This window comes from Babylonia areolata, chromosome 1 (genome assembly GCF_041734735.1).
Source record: "Babylonia areolata isolate BAREFJ2019XMU chromosome 1, ASM4173473v1, whole genome shotgun sequence".
Classification (NCBI taxonomy): domain Eukaryota; kingdom Metazoa; phylum Mollusca; class Gastropoda; order Neogastropoda; family Buccinidae; genus Babylonia; species Babylonia areolata.
The window spans coordinates 9,020,631-9,037,602 of record NC_134876.1 but is presented as its reverse complement, the minus strand read 5'-3'; the positions used below and the strand labels follow the sequence as shown (position 1 = coordinate 9,037,602).

General features: G+C 40.2%; 2 protein-coding genes across 5 annotated transcripts in view; both read right to left on the bottom strand.

Annotated features, from left to right (window-relative positions):
* Window positions 1-327: 327 nt before the first annotated feature.
* On the bottom strand, window positions 328-10,312 carry LOC143277155 (small COPII coat GTPase SAR1B-like). Of its 4 annotated transcripts, none has more exons than XM_076582140.1 (7): window positions 10,207-10,312; window positions 7,785-7,836; window positions 6,529-6,648; window positions 4,067-4,132; window positions 3,448-3,551; window positions 2,699-2,830; window positions 328-1,038 (listed from the first exon to the last, which is right to left on the bottom strand). In XM_076582140.1, the coding sequence occupies exons 2-7, from the start codon at window positions 7,825-7,827 to the stop codon at window positions 922-924; spliced, it is 582 nt and encodes a 193-aa protein (XP_076438255.1). In that variant the 5' UTR covers window positions 7,828-7,836; window positions 10,207-10,312; the 3' UTR covers window positions 328-921. The 4 variants fall into 4 exon arrangements, with proteins under 4 accessions (XP_076438255.1, XP_076438067.1, XP_076438141.1 ...); XM_076581952.1 differs by lacking the exon at window positions 6,529-6,648 and adding an exon at window positions 4,914-5,033; XM_076582026.1 differs by lacking the exon at window positions 6,529-6,648 and adding an exon at window positions 4,914-5,033 and having other exon boundaries at window positions 10,254-10,307.
* Window positions 10,313-12,016: 1,704 nt separating this feature from the next.
* The window catches only part of LOC143291124 (small COPII coat GTPase SAR1-like), a 9,249-nt gene continuing 4,293 nt past the window's right edge, over window positions 12,017-16,972 (bottom strand). Inside the window, exons 5-7 of the mRNA XM_076600761.1 lie at window positions 16,342-16,445; window positions 15,843-15,974; window positions 12,017-14,192 (exon numbers count right to left, since the gene is read on the bottom strand). Of these exons, the coding sequence (XP_076456876.1) occupies window positions 14,067-14,192; window positions 15,843-15,974; window positions 16,342-16,445 (362 nt within the window). The 3' untranslated portion in view covers window positions 12,017-14,066. The remainder of the gene's footprint in view (window positions 14,193-15,842; window positions 15,975-16,341; window positions 16,446-16,972) is intronic.

Below are 16,972 nucleotides of genomic sequence, written 5' to 3'. Positions count from 1 at the left end.
AATATAACAGCAATCACTTCTGTATATTTCATTTTTGTCTGGGAAGTCGCAAGTTTTTTTCCTCCTTCATGGGTCAAAGCAAAGAGAGGACTCCTTCAGTGCTTGGCATCTCTCAAGTTCCTCAGTCAGCTTGTAAAATATAAGATGCTGTATTTCATCAGAGCTTCGATACTCTCAAGTTATTTGGACAATAACCTCTATTTATTCATTTTCCAGATCTGCCTGAACGGTGATAACAAAAACAAAGGGAATATACTGAGAAATATGTTGCAAAAATGAAATCTGAGCAGGAAAGAAATCACAAAGAACACACCACAAGCTATGCCACAATGTTTCAATGTATCTTTTTATTTGATGAATGTCTGGCTTATAAACAGAAACATGATGGAAAAGAAAAAGTCAATAAATACATCTAAAGTCGCATACCATTGCTAACTAATTGCCAAAATAGGGGAAAGCAAAAAAATACACATTGCAAAAAAAAAAAAAAAAAACCCAATGAAGGGCAATTAGGTGAAGTGAACGGCATGTGCTGCACAATCCTCACACAAGGACCATTTCACAGCAAACAGGAATCCATCCTAAAGTCTATATATTGCATCTGTCAGTGCACTCCCATCGGACATTCCGTCTTCTTCACAAAAAGATAATCTCTGCCTTGTGTAGATCATGCTGCTAGACAAAATCCTAAACTGAACAAACAGCACTTCAAGATGGGAGTAAAAGAATAAAGCAGAGCCCATACACTCTGTAAGAGTTCGCACTCACATACACTCAGCAGATTCACTCATTGCTGCTCAGAATGCTGGCGTGAGCAGCTGCATTCTCACCCTTTCAGACAATCAGTCCTCACCGTGTTCTGTACATATGTTCATTTCACAATTCAGTTGTCTTCACAGAATATGGACAAGTGAGGAGGCTTCAGTTGATATACTGGGCCATCCAGCGGAACCCCTCTCCGTAGCCTTGACGTTTTAATACACTGCACATGAACAGTTCCAGGGGACGTCCAGGGAGCTCATTGCGTGACACTGTGCCCTGAACAGCACCAGAAATGCATTCATCACTTGACAAGACAAACGCACACATTCCAGAATTTAAAACAAGCAAAGCAAATAAGTCCATGGGGAAAAAAAGAGGAATGATAAAGGTGTTAAAAAAAAAAGACAAGACACAATATGACAATACAACATGATTTATTATCATACATAATGTACGAGGGTCATTCAATAAATAAGGTGAATTTTTCGGTATAAGGACTTCTAATACAGATAGAAGCTTACTTTTTGTTTATATTTTTTTGTTTTCTTTTTCACATGGATTTAATTTGTTTTGCAGATTAAAAAAAACTTTGAGAGTTTTGGTGATTAACAAAGATGGCCGACCAAGAAGCATGCTCCAGGATTGAACAGCGGTCAGTTATCAAGTTTTTGGTTGCTGAAGGGTGCAAACCAGTTGAAATTCATAGGAGAATGTCAACTGTGTATGGTGCCACATGTTTCAGCCGAAAAAATGTCTACAAGTGGGCTAAATTGTTTAAAGAAGGACGGAGCAGTGTTGAGGATGAAGACAGGCCTGGAAGACCTACAGAAGTGAGGTCTCCTGAGGTGATCGAATCAGTCAATGACCTCATTCAGTCTGACAGAAGGGTGACAGTGGATGACATTGCAAGGACTTTGAGCTTATCTGTTGGGACAGCACACAAAATTGTCCATGATGACCTTGGCTACTCGAAGGTCAGCTGCCGGTGGGTGCCAAAGATGCAAGGCCTCACACAGCAGCCCGAACAGTGCAGACCATCAACGAGCTGGGCTGGGAACTGCTCCCTCATCCCCCTTACAACCCAGACCTTGCCCCTTCAGACTTTCACCTGTTTGGTCCCTTGAAAGCGTTCACGAGAGGCACGAAGTTTGAAAGTGACGATGAAGTCAAAAGTGTTGTGAGCGACTGGCTGAGACATCAGTCCAAAGATTTTTACGCTGAGGGAATACGGAAGCTTGTGCACAGATGGGAAAAGTGTGTGACAGTGCTGGGAGACTACGTTGAAAAAAAAAAAAAAAAAGTAAGCTTCTATCTGTATTAGAAGTCCTTGTACCAAAAAATTCACCTTATTTATTGAATGACCCTCGTAAATAGTTATGGTAAAATGGGGTCAACTCACTGCAATCTTCTGCTGATAAAAGAAATCAATTACAAGTGCTGTTGACTGACTTTCCTTCCTAGTGGTAACACGGACACAACTGTATTTTCATAATAAAATATGTGACATTAAAATAAGCCAAATTCTAAAGACAAAAACTATCTACACACTCAAAACCCTAAGTTGGCTAACCCATGTACTTGTGATCTGCTGCTATGATAGACAATAGAAAAAATGAAAACAAAAAATGTCAGAAAATTGTTCTCAAAAGTCTGTTTGAAAGTGTCTTTTAACATAGCATCTACATTGATTTTTTTCAATCTATCAAACAAATGGAACAAAAAGATTAAACTATACCTTATTTTCTGAACAAATATGACATTCACTCAAACTTTGTGACATTTATGGGGTTTGTCAACACTGATAGTACATATCCTTCATGTCAAAAACCTATTCACTGATACCTTATGCATGTCTGGCAACTATCATCATATAAAAAAAAAAAAACAACCCAAAATTACTGCACGTGACAGTGGCGGAAGACAGACAAGCACTAACCTTTCCTGTGGTGAGGTTGTGCAGGCCAAACCAGTGTCTGATCTCCTCTTCACTGGCAGCCCCAGGCTTGTCAATCTTGTTGCCCAGCACCAGAATGGGAGCATTAGCCACCTGCTCATCCGTCAGCAAGCTCTGGACACCAAAAAAGTCTTTACTGCAAACTACAGGACAAATGCTGCACCAGTGCATGGTCAAGAACACCTGCCACATCTCGTAAATAAGCCGAGTCAGAAATAAATGAATAAACCCACCCCACAAAGTGCAAACAACATTCACACTGGAATCACAGTCAACTACACTGAATGAAACAATATCCACAAAGAAACCTTGTTTTATTACCTTATGGATACACCTCCTCTTAACCTTAACCCTTACAAAAATAAAAATCCCAATCTATAAAGTTCTTCACTTTTTTTTTCCAGTTTACACAGCACTCTTGTGATACCAACAACAGGTCGTCCTTTGGTCAAAACCGGACAAACAGAATCCTGGGGTGGTTTCATCAATGACTGTGTAAGGACATATTCAGCAGACCCCAGCAGAAAAGAAATCAGTGTGGAAGGCGACATGATGGATGGATGGAAATCAGGGATCATGTACATGAACAAGACAAAAGAAATGGTAAGACTTCAGCATGAAGAGAGGAAGCACAGAAAACGGGAGTGAAAAACCAAGAGTGACAGACAGACATACAGGGAACAAACACGTTGTTCACATGTCCTGTATGGTCCAAGACAGATGGTACTTACGTCCAGCTCAGCCTTGGCTTCCCCAAATCGTTCTCTGTCGTGAGCATCCACAAGGAAGACAATGCCATCCACGGCTGGGAAATAGTCCTTCCAAACTCGGCGAGCTGAAAGTTTCCAGCAAAAACTTTCATCAGAATAACTTGAAACTTAACGTAAACAAAGTAACAGCCAAATCAGAAAACTTAAACAATATCATTTCCAACCACAAAGTATACCAGCAGCTGTACCTCAACAGTTGAGTCTTGGACTGCCTCCTGACTGGCAACATGTAGATTCAATTTCCACCAAAATCAAAATTATTGTGTGCTTTTTCTGACATGAGTTGCTGGAATTACATTATACTGAATCTTTTGTGTGTCTGTGTGTGTGTTCAAATTTCCAAGCTAGCAATGCAGGTGTATCATTCAAACCTGGTTGGTATTTTACAAAATTGCAGTATGGTACAACAGTGTCTTATTTCTCTATCAGTTAAATTTCTCAGAAAAATCTTTCACACACACTCCCCCCACCTCCACACAAGCATGCACAGCTGAACCAGTGATCATACTGACTCACTTTGCACCTGCAAGTCAAGAACACTAAATCAAACAGGGGAAAACCTAATACTCCACATGCCTACCTTGTCTGTGTCCACCAAGATCAAATGTTGTGAACCTCATGCCTCCCATGCTCAGCTCCTCTGATGCTACACAAACAATGCAGCTATGATCAATTGGGGGGTGGGAGGGGATATTAATTATTAATTAGAATAAAATTTACAGTCTTAAATTTCATACTGTTTATTCTCACAATCACTACTTTTGACGTTTGCATCTTTTAGCATGCATATTCAAACATGAAATGACAATCTTAAATTTCATAGTTTATTCTCACAATTATTACTTTTGATATTTGCATCCTTTAGCATGCATATCAAAATATGAATAGACAATCTTTAATTTCACACTGTTTATTTTAACACACACACACACACACACACACACACACACACAAACACAGAGAGAGAGAGAGCAAAGTTAGGAAAAATAAATCACTGAACGACCAATAGTCATTTGTTTTGTTTTTTTAAATCTAAGATGTCATCAGTTCTGATACAGCCAGCCCCACAATATGGCCCACACTGTAGACATTATGGGAAAGAGCAAAAGTGAATGTTAAATGTTCCTTTAGTGAAAGTCATGGGTGAATTTTCACCCAAATTTTTATCTGAGTTTCACAACATAAGTTGTCATTGGTTAATTGTCACTCACAGCATACAAGAATGAGGGCTCTTCTTTAGCATCTCAAGTAAATTTTCACCCATACACACACACACACACGCACACACAAAGGTAAAGTACAGAAGGTTAAAACATTTAATAAAAAAAATTTTTTTTTAAATGTTACCACATTCTTTTTATCAGCATCAAACAAGTTGGAGAAGTTAAGGCCATACAGTCTACCAAGCCAGAAGGACACAAGCTTACTTGGGTGAAGGGTGGGCACGTGCTGAGCCATTCTGTCATCTTTGAGCATGTGGAGGAGGGTGGTCTTGCCAGCGTTGTCTAAGCCCAGGAAAACTAATTTACCCGATTTTTTGTATAAACCTAGACACAGGAAAAGAGAACATGCATGTTATACTTCAAAGCAGCACAGCAAGAGGATTAGGATGACATGCTGGTATTGCATTCATTCATCCCATGGGATAAAACGCGCTGCAAATGCTTCATCTGAAAAAAGGAAACGTTAACTAAAAGACCACACACCGCAAATACATTCACTGGCTGCATGGCAAATTACGCCCATCCATCCACACAAACAAATGTCACACGCATGCGCAAACATGCACATAAGCTTTGTTACTGTTATTGTATTTTTTGGAAACATTACATCTGAAGCATATCAACAAGAGACAAAACTAACTAAGCAAAGTATGCACCAGGCCTCCATCCTGAGGATTAATAAGGTCCATAGTCCAAATCCCTTCACTGGATGCAGAGCACTGAACAGTTGAAGATTAAAGGTAACCTCTTCCTGTCTACCACTTCAAATCAATTCATACTATGAACAGACTTGCTCATATTTTAACCACTTTCAAATTGCACACTTCAATTAAATATGCATGTTAAAGATGATGTAACATGTCAACATGCAGTGGGTTTCAAAACATAACGTACCAAAGCAAAAACTGCTCTGAAAATGGGATCACTGCTGCTTAAGCTTCAGCTTCAGTTTCTCAAGGAGGACAACACTTTTGTTGCCACAGGTTCTTTTTCAGTGCACCAGTGTGTGCTGCATGCGGGACCTCCATTTTTTGTTTCATCCGAATGGCTAGATGCTCAGTTTGATTTTTCAGTCAAACTTGGGAGAAAGGGTGAGTGCGGGATTTGAACGCAGACCCTGACAGACACTGAATTGGCAGATGAGCATCTCATCCATTCTGCCACATTCCTCTTTGCATAAGCAGTGTTGTTAAACAAGCAAAAGCTCAATGTCAGAAACAAGTGTGAATGTAAGTTGCAGCAATGCACAATAAATATCCAAACTTTTTTTCCTTGGAGTATTAACGATGAAAAAGAGAAGTAATGGCAAATATTCTGACCAACTTGCAACATATGGAATGTGTGTAAATATGCTAGTGTGTGTGCTTATGGGCGTGTTGTGATTAATTAAAAAAATTGTTCACCAGAGAGCAACAGTGTTACTGGTCATCATATGAATGATGGGGTTTCCTCGCCTTTGTTCAGCCCTTTTGTGTTGTATCAACAAAAAGAGGTCTCACAAGCCAGCAGGCTGCTGCACATGACAACCCCATGGACAAGAAAGCCAGCTGGTGCTGGCGACCACTGCAGATCAAACAGTTGGCACTTACTGAGTTTGGTTTATCAGTTTCAGGGAACACACATCACTGATCAGCAGCACCGATGCAGTCATTAAGATTAACTTTCACATGCTTCCTTGCACATTCCATCAGCAACCATTAATTGGCAAAAATCAGCCATGCAGAACATGCCCACAGGGTCACCAGCTACCACAGGGCATGCCACACCAATCAGCAGCACAGGATTGCTACTGTGCACCCATGCCAGCAGCACGACTTACTGGGGTGCAGGGTGGGCACCGGCTGAATCATGTGGCCCTCTTTCAGCACGCTCAGCAGGGTGGTTTTCCCTGCATTGTCAAGCCCCAGGAACAACAACTTGCCCGACTTATGACCCAGGCCTGTTGCCCCACCAAAATTGTAACCATGCAAAACTTGAAACAGCTTATTTTATGGCATACTGAGTTGCATGCAGTCTTCAAAAATTAAGACACAGCATCATTGAGCAGCAATATATAATCACACACACACACACACACACATATATATATATATACAAAAAACTTACTAGTGAGTAGTCAGATGTACAGATCAAGAGATGGGTAGATAACACACACACACACAACAAAACAAAAAACATGTAGGATAGAAAACACTGAGATGAACAGCCAATCACACTAACAGACTTATAAATGCACCCAGAAATGCTGATATAACCTAAGTGCAAAATATAGTGGTTGTGCAGTCCCTTATTTCAATGGGCACTTTTCAAATGTAAGGTCATTAGCATGTGCCTCAAACAAATACAAATGAAAACAATGGGGGGGAAAAGATGAAAAAATAACAGGAATATGAGGAAATCCAGGAGTCTATAAAATTTGCACCAACAACTTAGCTGGGCTGGCCTCTCATGATCAGCTGGTCCTGGTTCTGTCCATATTTCTCGCAATGTTTGTAAAGAAGCATAACAAATGGTTCTCCCCCAGGATATTACTGAACCACTGAAATGAATGAAGTTAACCTTTGGACTATTTTTCACCCATGGTGATATCTTCAGTGGCACATCTGTTCTTTAGTACATGATAAACATAATCATATTCATAACAAATAAGGAAACAGAAAAGTAATTTATTTCCAAATGATCTCAGTCAACTATATTTCTTTCTGTCCATTATCGTGATTGTGTATGTGTGTGTGTGTGTGCATGTGTGTGTGTGTGTGTGTGTGTGTGTGTGTGTGTTGGGAGGGGGGCAAATGTCATAGAAATGATGATTCAAATCAATAAATTTGAAAAAAATGCTTCAACATCAAACACACAACAGGCTTTGACATAAATGATCACTGTGCACAGACAATGAAACATCCATTCAGCAATCATATATAAATATCAGAAATATTTATCAAATTAAAATAAACATTTTAGCAAACTTACTTGTAAGTTGTATGCTCAGTTGTTTATAACCTAAAACACAATAACTTTAAAGCATTGAAAATTTGGCACCACATGTGTGCTATCATTTTTTAAGTAAACACTTACCTAAGAATGATAGAATATTCTGAAACCAGTCCCAAATAAACATTTTGTTTACCTGAAATGGAAAGAACAATACATTTTCAAAAATAAATTACCAACCAAAGCAATCAATTCAATTAAATAAGCTAAAACCAGTCAATGTTTGAAAATGTCAAACAGAATACAAATAAGGTTACTGCCATGTTGGCAGAATTCTATGTGATGTGTGCATATCTACATCAAACGCTATGTCACAAAGTTGAATAACCATATCAGCGCTCTTTTATTTGTTTGCTCGGCTTACACCTGACTCAAAGACATAAAGAGAATCATACAAAACAAAACAAGTGTAAGAACTGATAAACTACACTGTATGATTAACTACACTGTATGCACTGGCAAGATAACACACACTCACACATACACCCACACACTTAGTTTAGCATGCTTAGGCATAATAATCCACCACAAAGTATACACATAAACACACACACAATACAAAATACATCCTAATAAATCCTATGTCACCCATACCAATAACATAACAGTATTACCACAATACCAGCATCAGCGTGTTAAAATTCTCAGAATGCAGTCCAGAATAAGTGAGTCTTTCATTCTATTCTGAACCGATACATAGTTATACTTATAATTAGTATAAATTCATAGCCAAAGCCTTACACAGTGTTTTGGTTTTGATCAGCACACCATGGGTCATTAATTGAAACCTATTCACCACAAAATCTATGGTCCATTTTAGCAAAACAAGTCAGAAAAAATATCCATTTCAGCCTCCCCCATTAGCAATCCTCCATCAGTCCATGCCCCTTTGCTCACCACACAATGTATTCATTTGAACTTACTTTGTCTGTCACACTCCAGCTTTTGTATAATCACAAATGGAGGGGTCTAAGTAAAGTGTGTGTGTGTGTGTGTGTGTGTGTGTGTGTGTGTGTGTGTGTGTGTGTGTGTGATTCCTGTTGCTGTTGTGTTTTTGACTGCTGCAGAGAAATGTTTTCTGTGCAAGCATGCATGCATGAAAATGTATAATTACAGACAATCTAGATCAGGAAAAATTACCATGAAACAGTCAAAAAAATCACACACACACACACTCACACACACTCACACACACACACACACTCACTCTCACAAACACATAAAAGCATCTTAACACAATGACATTCATGCACAGGTAACAGTAACACATGCACCCATTTCTAAATTCCCTCTTCCTGCCTGCATAATATATGCAAATATACTCAAACCCATCACAGGATATATAATGTGTAGCCCAACCTGACCTGCATAATACTTTAATAGTGTTCTGACAGACATCAGAAAACAAACTGTGACAAAATGGTGAGGGCTATATGAGCGTTGTGGGAATGTCCATCTTCGTGGCAGACCATTATGTAGTAACGATGGGTACGTAGTTAGTAGCTTTTCCCACCCAGTGTTTTGTAATCAGTCAAGATTATTTTGCAGAAGATTGAGAAACCTATGAAAGGCGAAATGGACTTTTTTCTCACTTGCTAAAAAAAAAAAAAAAAAAATCAATAAGTCAAGTGATCGACTGGCTGCCACATCAATGGGTCAATTCAAATTTGTATATGTGTCAAGGACTGACGATGAATCCAAACATAAACCTTGCTTTCACACTTTTATACCATCTTGGAACATTGATGTATGTTAAGAACATACTTGTCTGTTGGGAAGACTCTTCATCCACTAGATGTATGGTTAATGTTGGAATTTTAATCCTACTATTACTGTACTGAACAATGTATGAGAAGTTGAAGAAGAGTTACTCAACTACAAATGATACTGTTCACCTTGTTTCAAAGTCCAACACTTGCAATTCACTGAGCGAGTGATTCACTTATCACACCTGACGAAATACAACTTAATGCTGTTGATGAGTGTGATTGTGTGTGTGTGTGTGTGTGTGTGTGTGTGTGTGTGTGTGTGTGTGTGTGTGTGAGAGAGAGAGACTAATACTGACTTTTTTGCGTACCGACACACAAACGTACGTGCGTGTACATACACAAACACCTCACTGTTAACACGAACACAATCAGACAATGTCTGAACATCCACGTAGTACTAGTGGAACTCGATCTGCTCAGTAACTGAAATGCTACTTTAAATTTTGCGAGCTCCAATGTTACCTCCCCAAACTAATGTGCTTAAAGGCATTATTCACTGAAATGTTGTAAAAATGCTTCTTCGGCATATCTTTGGTAACAAGGTTTATTTTGTGTCATACCAACCTATCAGTACATTGTGAGATAAAGAAACACCACGATCAGCTGTATCCGATTTAGCATCTTCAGTCACATAAGGAGGATTCGGCGAGTACTTACAAGCTATTTATCAAATTCATGAAAAAAAACGCAGTCAAACTACATTTTTAGACAATTGCGTTAACAATATCGGTACTCACTTCAAGCACAACTTCAACAATAACACAATTCTGATGCTGAAACTAACTTGAGTGACTGTTTGAGACGTGTACCTTCGTCAAAATGGCAGACAGAACAGATGACGCAGATTGTGCTCACTCATGATACACCGCTTCTGATTGGTTGATTTTATTGCTTCAACGAATCATCTTTCGGCTTAGAAATTTATGTTCGAATTCCGGTACAAATGAACCGACAGACGGACACGTTTGGGGTACATTCAGATGACTGCTTCGACTTCCCAAAACAATGTGTGTGTGTGTGTGTGTGTGTGTGTGTGTGTGTGTTTACACTTTGATTACACGGATGTTTGCGTATGTATTTTTGCATAATGGAGATAAACACCTTTTTTTTTTATCCATCGGAAATCACATCGGTTAATCGGAATCGTATTGAAAGGCAATAATCATTTCATGAGTTACTGTCATCAGCCGATAGACTCTTAGCATGGGAGGCCGGGAGTGTGTGTGTGTGTGGGGGGGGGGGGGGGGGGCGTAGTATTTTTTCCCAACGAGGGAAATAAGATACATGTATCAACACTGGAAAACACAGTTTCAGTTTCGAGGAGGCATCAAAGCGTGCGGACTAAACCACAAGTCAGTCTTGGGTGTCTTGGACTGTGCGTACGTGGCACTTCTCGTGTTTCCCCAAGTTCTTCTGTGTGTGTGTGTGTGTGTGTGTGTGTGTGTGCGTGTCATCGTGCTCAGTGGTGTGTGTGTGTGTGTGTGTGTGTGTGTGTGCGGGTGTACGCGCGCGGTAACGGTGAATGTGCTGGTGTGCACGTACGGCGCTTCAGTGCTTGGGTCACGGTCCGGTATGCGCGCGCCAGTGTGTCTGTGCGTGTGTGTTTGAAAGTTGATTTCTTTTTGATAGGCCTATGAAGTAATCAAGAGCATGTTGTGTGTCTTAGTAACAGGGTGGTTTTGTTGTTGGTGGTGTTGTTGTTTTTTTGTTGTTGTTTTTTTCCAAACTTTTAGTGAGTTTATAAAAGTGAGTTGACCCTAACTTCCAATCGCGGCAAATATTTAACCAGGTCTTCAAGTGATTACACCGTGAGTTTTGCACGGATTTGTTTTCGTCTCTTGCACGTGTTGGTGTCACTCGAAACCCGGTGGATGAGATGTGTTTATCAAACTTTCCAAAAACCGCCACAGAAAATTACTTTTTTCCAATACACCATATCAAATTTGTCACATCAATTTGTATATGTAGCTGCTCAGTACCGGCTATGGACTTCATGAACTTTCTCAACAACTTTCCCGACAATTCATAGAATGATTATGACTACTCTGGAAAATAAGGAATCCTGTAAGCACTGATGCAAAAGTGACCCCAACGAATGCAAAGCACTGACTGGTGTCAACTTGAAGATCGAGCAGGTACCTCAGTGGCGTTTATTGAGTCAGTTGGGCCGCGAGGCCTACACGGGGCTGATTATGAACGATATCTGTCAGTGCCCAGTGCGCGCGCGGCCCAACCCTCTCAGGCTTATTCAGTTTTCAAGTTCAGGGTGGAAAAAAAGTAAAAGAAAAACGAACTGAAAAAAAGGAGGGGGAGGGGGGGGGGGGCTGGAGAGATAGCTGAGGGGGGGTGGGGGGGGGGGGGGGGGGGAGGAGCAATCCAAAAGTACAGAAACAAAAAAAATTCACAAATCTGAGGGTCTAAATGCAATCATCAGTAAACTTTATTGATTTTTATCACAGTGACTGATTGAGTACAAGGTCACTGAGCCGGTGCCGGCCGGCACACGCGCACGTTCACACGCACACCACACACACACACACACTGACACCGGCACACACACACACACACACACACACACACACAATCGGCCGCACGCATTGAGGTGCACACAAACCTGAGCCTGACACAAAATTTAACATGATTAGCACACACATAAACATCAGTACCATCTAAAATTCTCATTTAAAAAACAACAGAAATTCTGACCATGTATATTGCTCCGAGCAGATTTTTATCTTCATTGTTGTTGTTTTCTTCATTAGTAGTTTTCGTGTACAAAATTAATGACACAGGTCCCAACATGGATAGTGTTTCACAGTCATTGCATATAATAATTAAACATTATCAGTGACGGGCGCAATAGCCGAATGGTTAAAGCGCTCGACTTTCAATCTGATGGTCCCTGGTTCGGATCTCGGTGACGCCGGGCGCCTGGTGGGTAAAGGGTGGAGATTTTTGCCCCGGATCTCCCAGATCAACACACGTGCAGACATGCTATTGTCTGAACCCCGTTCGTGTGTATACGCACGCAGAAGATCAAATACGCACGTTAAAGATCCTGTGATCCATGTCAGCGATCGGCCGGATACTGGAAACAAGCACATACCCAGCAGGCACACCCCCGAAAACAGTATATGACTGCCTACATGGTGGGGTAAATAAACAAAATACATGTAAAATGTTACATGTCTGTCTGAGTGTGTATGTGTGCATGCCTGTGCCTGAAAACTGATTGAAAGACACAGAAAACGAATGATGCGCGCCCGGCCGGCAGGGCAGCCGTCAGTCGGCACCACCCAGGAAGGCAGCCTGTTGTGCAAATGCCCCGTGTTTGTAAAGCGCTTAGAGCTTGGTCTCCTATCCAGGATAGGCGCTATATAAGTATCCATATCAATCAATCAATCAAAAATAACGCACTAATTCAAAAGAGTGACATTTGCAACTGACAAAACCACTGTGTCAACACAATAACATCGTTTTATATTCATTTCTCACTGGAACCGCGGACATACACAAGCCAGCTATGCTAGCTGGCTTTGAATAGATGCAAAATGGTTGAAGGTGTGAGGCCAAGTGTTACAACTGAAACAGGTGATGTTTGTAATAACGATAAAATTTTTAGTTATTTCTGACTGCCAGTGAGAAGGTCTGAATGTAATGAACTATGATTCATACGGTGTTTGGTTTCAAACTTTCCTTGTAGGGAGTAGGCCCTATACCACAAAAGCCAGTGAGGGGATGGAAGTTAATGACTCAGTTGTGATCGAATGATTGAAACGTGACCTGATCTCCATGACTGAGGACTCGGAGATGCAAGCAAAATAATGAATGATTATCACAGTCATAGATGATGTTTATTGCATCAAAGACGAAGACCCCTCCCCCCGCTCATGCACCCGACTGTCATGCCGGACAGCCGACGATCGAGTTTGAATATAAAATAACAATGTACAAAATATACAACACAGCTTTGAGTATGATTGTGTTCAAACATTATTCAGTGTAGAAAAGTAGCAAGGGTTCTGATTTCAGTTCAAGTGATAAACCTCGAGTGAAACTCAACGGTTACTGTCAAATGTTAGTAAATCAAGTGTTTTGATTTTTATCTTATGTTCAACAAAGAAACATTGAATGGCTGTTGTAGAATCACAGCAAGGGTCAAGTTACTGCCAAATGTTAGTACTTCAAGGGGTTTGATTTTTTTCTGATGTTCAACAAAGTAACATTGAATGGCTGTTGTAGAATATTACAGCAAGGGTTCTGATTTCAAATGTTAAACCTCGAGTGAACCTCAAGTTACTGTCAAATATTAGTACATCAAGGGTTTTGATTTTTATTTGATTTTCAACAAAGGAACATTTACTGGAATGGCGCAGTCAAGGGTTTTGATTTTTATTTGATTTTCAACAAAGGAACATTTACTGGAATGGCGCAGTCCAAAACAATTTTATTGGCCTACTAACGAAAAAAAAAAAAGAGAATAGATTTGGAAAAAAAAAAAAAAAAAAAATCAGCCTTAGAAACTTGTTTTTCCCTCACGCCGCGGCAACTCAGTACAGTAACCCCGCTTCTGAATGTCCATCGTTGTGTTGACTTGTCACTGGCCAATGTGTTGTGCTATCCATCGGAAGGCCTCCCCATAACCCTGACGTTGGATGATACTGCACATAAACAGCTCCACAGGTCGTCTGGATTCGGACTGCTCACTGTTAGCACACGTGTCCTGGAGAAATGATAACAGCAGGCATTAAGAATATGATCAACATAAAGGTAATCGCTCTAGCAAACAGATCGAGAATTGCACATGTCCTACATGACATTATCGCAACAGGCAGGCAAAGAAAAAGAAAAGAAAAAGAAAAGAAAAAAAAGAAAGAAAAAAGAAAAGAAGACGATAACAAGTCTGTTTTGTACTTATACTTGTATTACTCTTTTTGTCACAACAGATTTCTGTGTGTGAAATTCGGGCTGCTCTCCCCAGGGAGAGCGCGTCGCTACACTGAGAGCGCCAGCCTTTTCAGTTTTCTGCGGCTAATTCGGGCTGCACTCCCAAGGGAGAGCGCGTCGCCACACTGAGAGCGCCAGCCTTTTTTTTTTTTCTTTTCTTTTCTGCGGCTTTCCGTTTCGTTTGTTTTCCATCGAAGTGGATTTTTCTACAGAATTTTTCCCTTTTGCTGCCGTGGGTTCTTTTACGTGCGCACATGGTACCTCGGTTTATCGACTCATCCGACTACTGACTAGCGTCCATGGGGTGGGGAGGGGGGATACTGGCGACTGCTGGGGGTGTGAATCGAACCATTGCGCTCAGGTTCTCTCGCTATCTAGGCGGACGCGTTACCTATCGGCCAACACTCCACTTGAATATTAATCAAACAAAAGCCAATTTTTAAAACAGAATTAAAAAATTGACAATTATCATGCAATCACGATGGTGTGAAAACACCGTGACAAGAGCCGGAAATGCCAACAGACGTTCTTGTGAAAACACACTGAGTTGCACTGCGGCCATGCACTTACAACTTGATAATTAAAACAACCCTAATGAATGAGTTAATGTTCAGAGAGCATAATCATGATCACGAACTGAAGCAAAACACAGATAACACAGTGATTTCCGGTGACTTAATTTTGATGAAGAATATATTATTTTCTTTCTATTTTTCTTCTTTTTTGTGCAGAGCGTGATATAAATGATAAATTTGTCCGATAACACTCAGTTGTATCATTGTCCTGTTTCTATTACACTCACTCAAACATCGGAGCCTACTCGTGTATATAACCGACTGACAATAAGTCACGTTTGTGTCTTGGGAAACTTAAACTCTGTCAGTTCAGGAGCTTAACTCATGCGGGGTGTGTGTGTGTGTGTGTGTGTGTGTGTATGTGTGTGTGTGTGCGTGTTAAAAATTTCAAATTTTCTAAAGATGACAAATATCTATTGGAAAAATACAAACTTTTACATTAAAATGACAAGCTCATCATTACTTTCTTCGAACTATCTTTTTTTTAAAGCAAATTCTGTGGATCGTATTGGTATGCTTTGAACATGGGTATGGGGATTTTTACGTTGTGTTCGCTACAGTAAGTGTTATTGACAATACAGTTCAGTTATTAGTTGGTTTTGTGTGTGTGTTTATTTTGCTCTTTTATATGTATCCTCTCTGCCCTGAAACAAGGGCCGGGTGAAAAGAAATTAAATCTTGAATCGTCGGTGTGCTATGAAAGTGTGTGTGTGTGTGTGTGTGTGTGTGTGTGTGTGTGTGTGTGTGTGTGTGTGTGTGTGTGTGTGTGTGTGTGTGTGTGTGTGTGTGTGTGTGTGTGTGTATGTGTGTGTGTGTGATACAGTCTTATGTATAGTAGTCTCAGTACTGACCTTTCCTGTGATGAGATTATACAGGCCAAACCAATGCATGATCTCTTCTTTACTGGCAGCCCCAGGCATGTCAATTTTGTTGCCCAGCACCAGGATAGGAACATGCGCCACCTGCTCATCTGCCAGAAGACTCTGAAATCAGAGAGTCTCCAAAAATTCAAAATATTACCAATGCACTCTTTTTCTTGTGAATTTGAGATACGCCAACGTTTATATTGAAAACAACAATTTTATCAACTGAAAGCGTAACAAAAACGTTCAGGCGTGCTGAAAAGGAATATATTAAAAAAAAAAAAAAAAAGAACTGAGAATAATAATCAATGTCTACACGTACGTGCGCGCGTACACATACACACACACACACACACACACACACACATACACGCGCTTGCGTGCTTGATGACAGCGTTATCAAGCTTTAATCCGAAAAGGGGGACAACCATGGCGATCTTAACTAGTTGAGTACGCTGTGGGGACAACTTAAAAATTAAACTCTTACATCAAGTTCAGCCTTGGCTTCAGCGATGCGCTCTTTGTCAAAGGTGTCAATGATGAATACAATTCCGTCCACCGCAGGGAAATAATCTTTCCAAATACGTCGAGCTGGAAACAAAAATATCACCATCACTCCAGGAATACACGACTGACTGATACAAAATCTGTTCCAATAAAAACAGATTTGGACCGACTTTCACAGCATGTCTATTAGGATACTCGGGGGACATTATGCCCCGGTCCCCCCCCCCCTCCCCGCCCCTCCTCCAAAGTTTTTAATTCAGTGATGAAAGGGCATTTTCTTACAATGCTCCAAAAGAATGGAATTATCTCCCATCTAATATAAGATATACGTCATTAAAAAAAAAAAAAAAAAAAAAAAAAGGCCCTGCCTTTGATAAGTTCTGAAAACATTTTCCAACATAATGACTTAATTGAGTCTCCCCTTTTCCCTATTCCTTAGTTTTGCTGATTGAAAGAATAGGGTATGAACATGGTATGCTCTACTGAAACAGGACATTTTAAATACCTGAAATCTGTTTTACAGTCCATGTGGTTGACAGTGTCACTTAAAAAAATCGTTTGCATCCAATATGATGTGCATTTGTGCTTGTGATTTTTGACTGATTCTTACC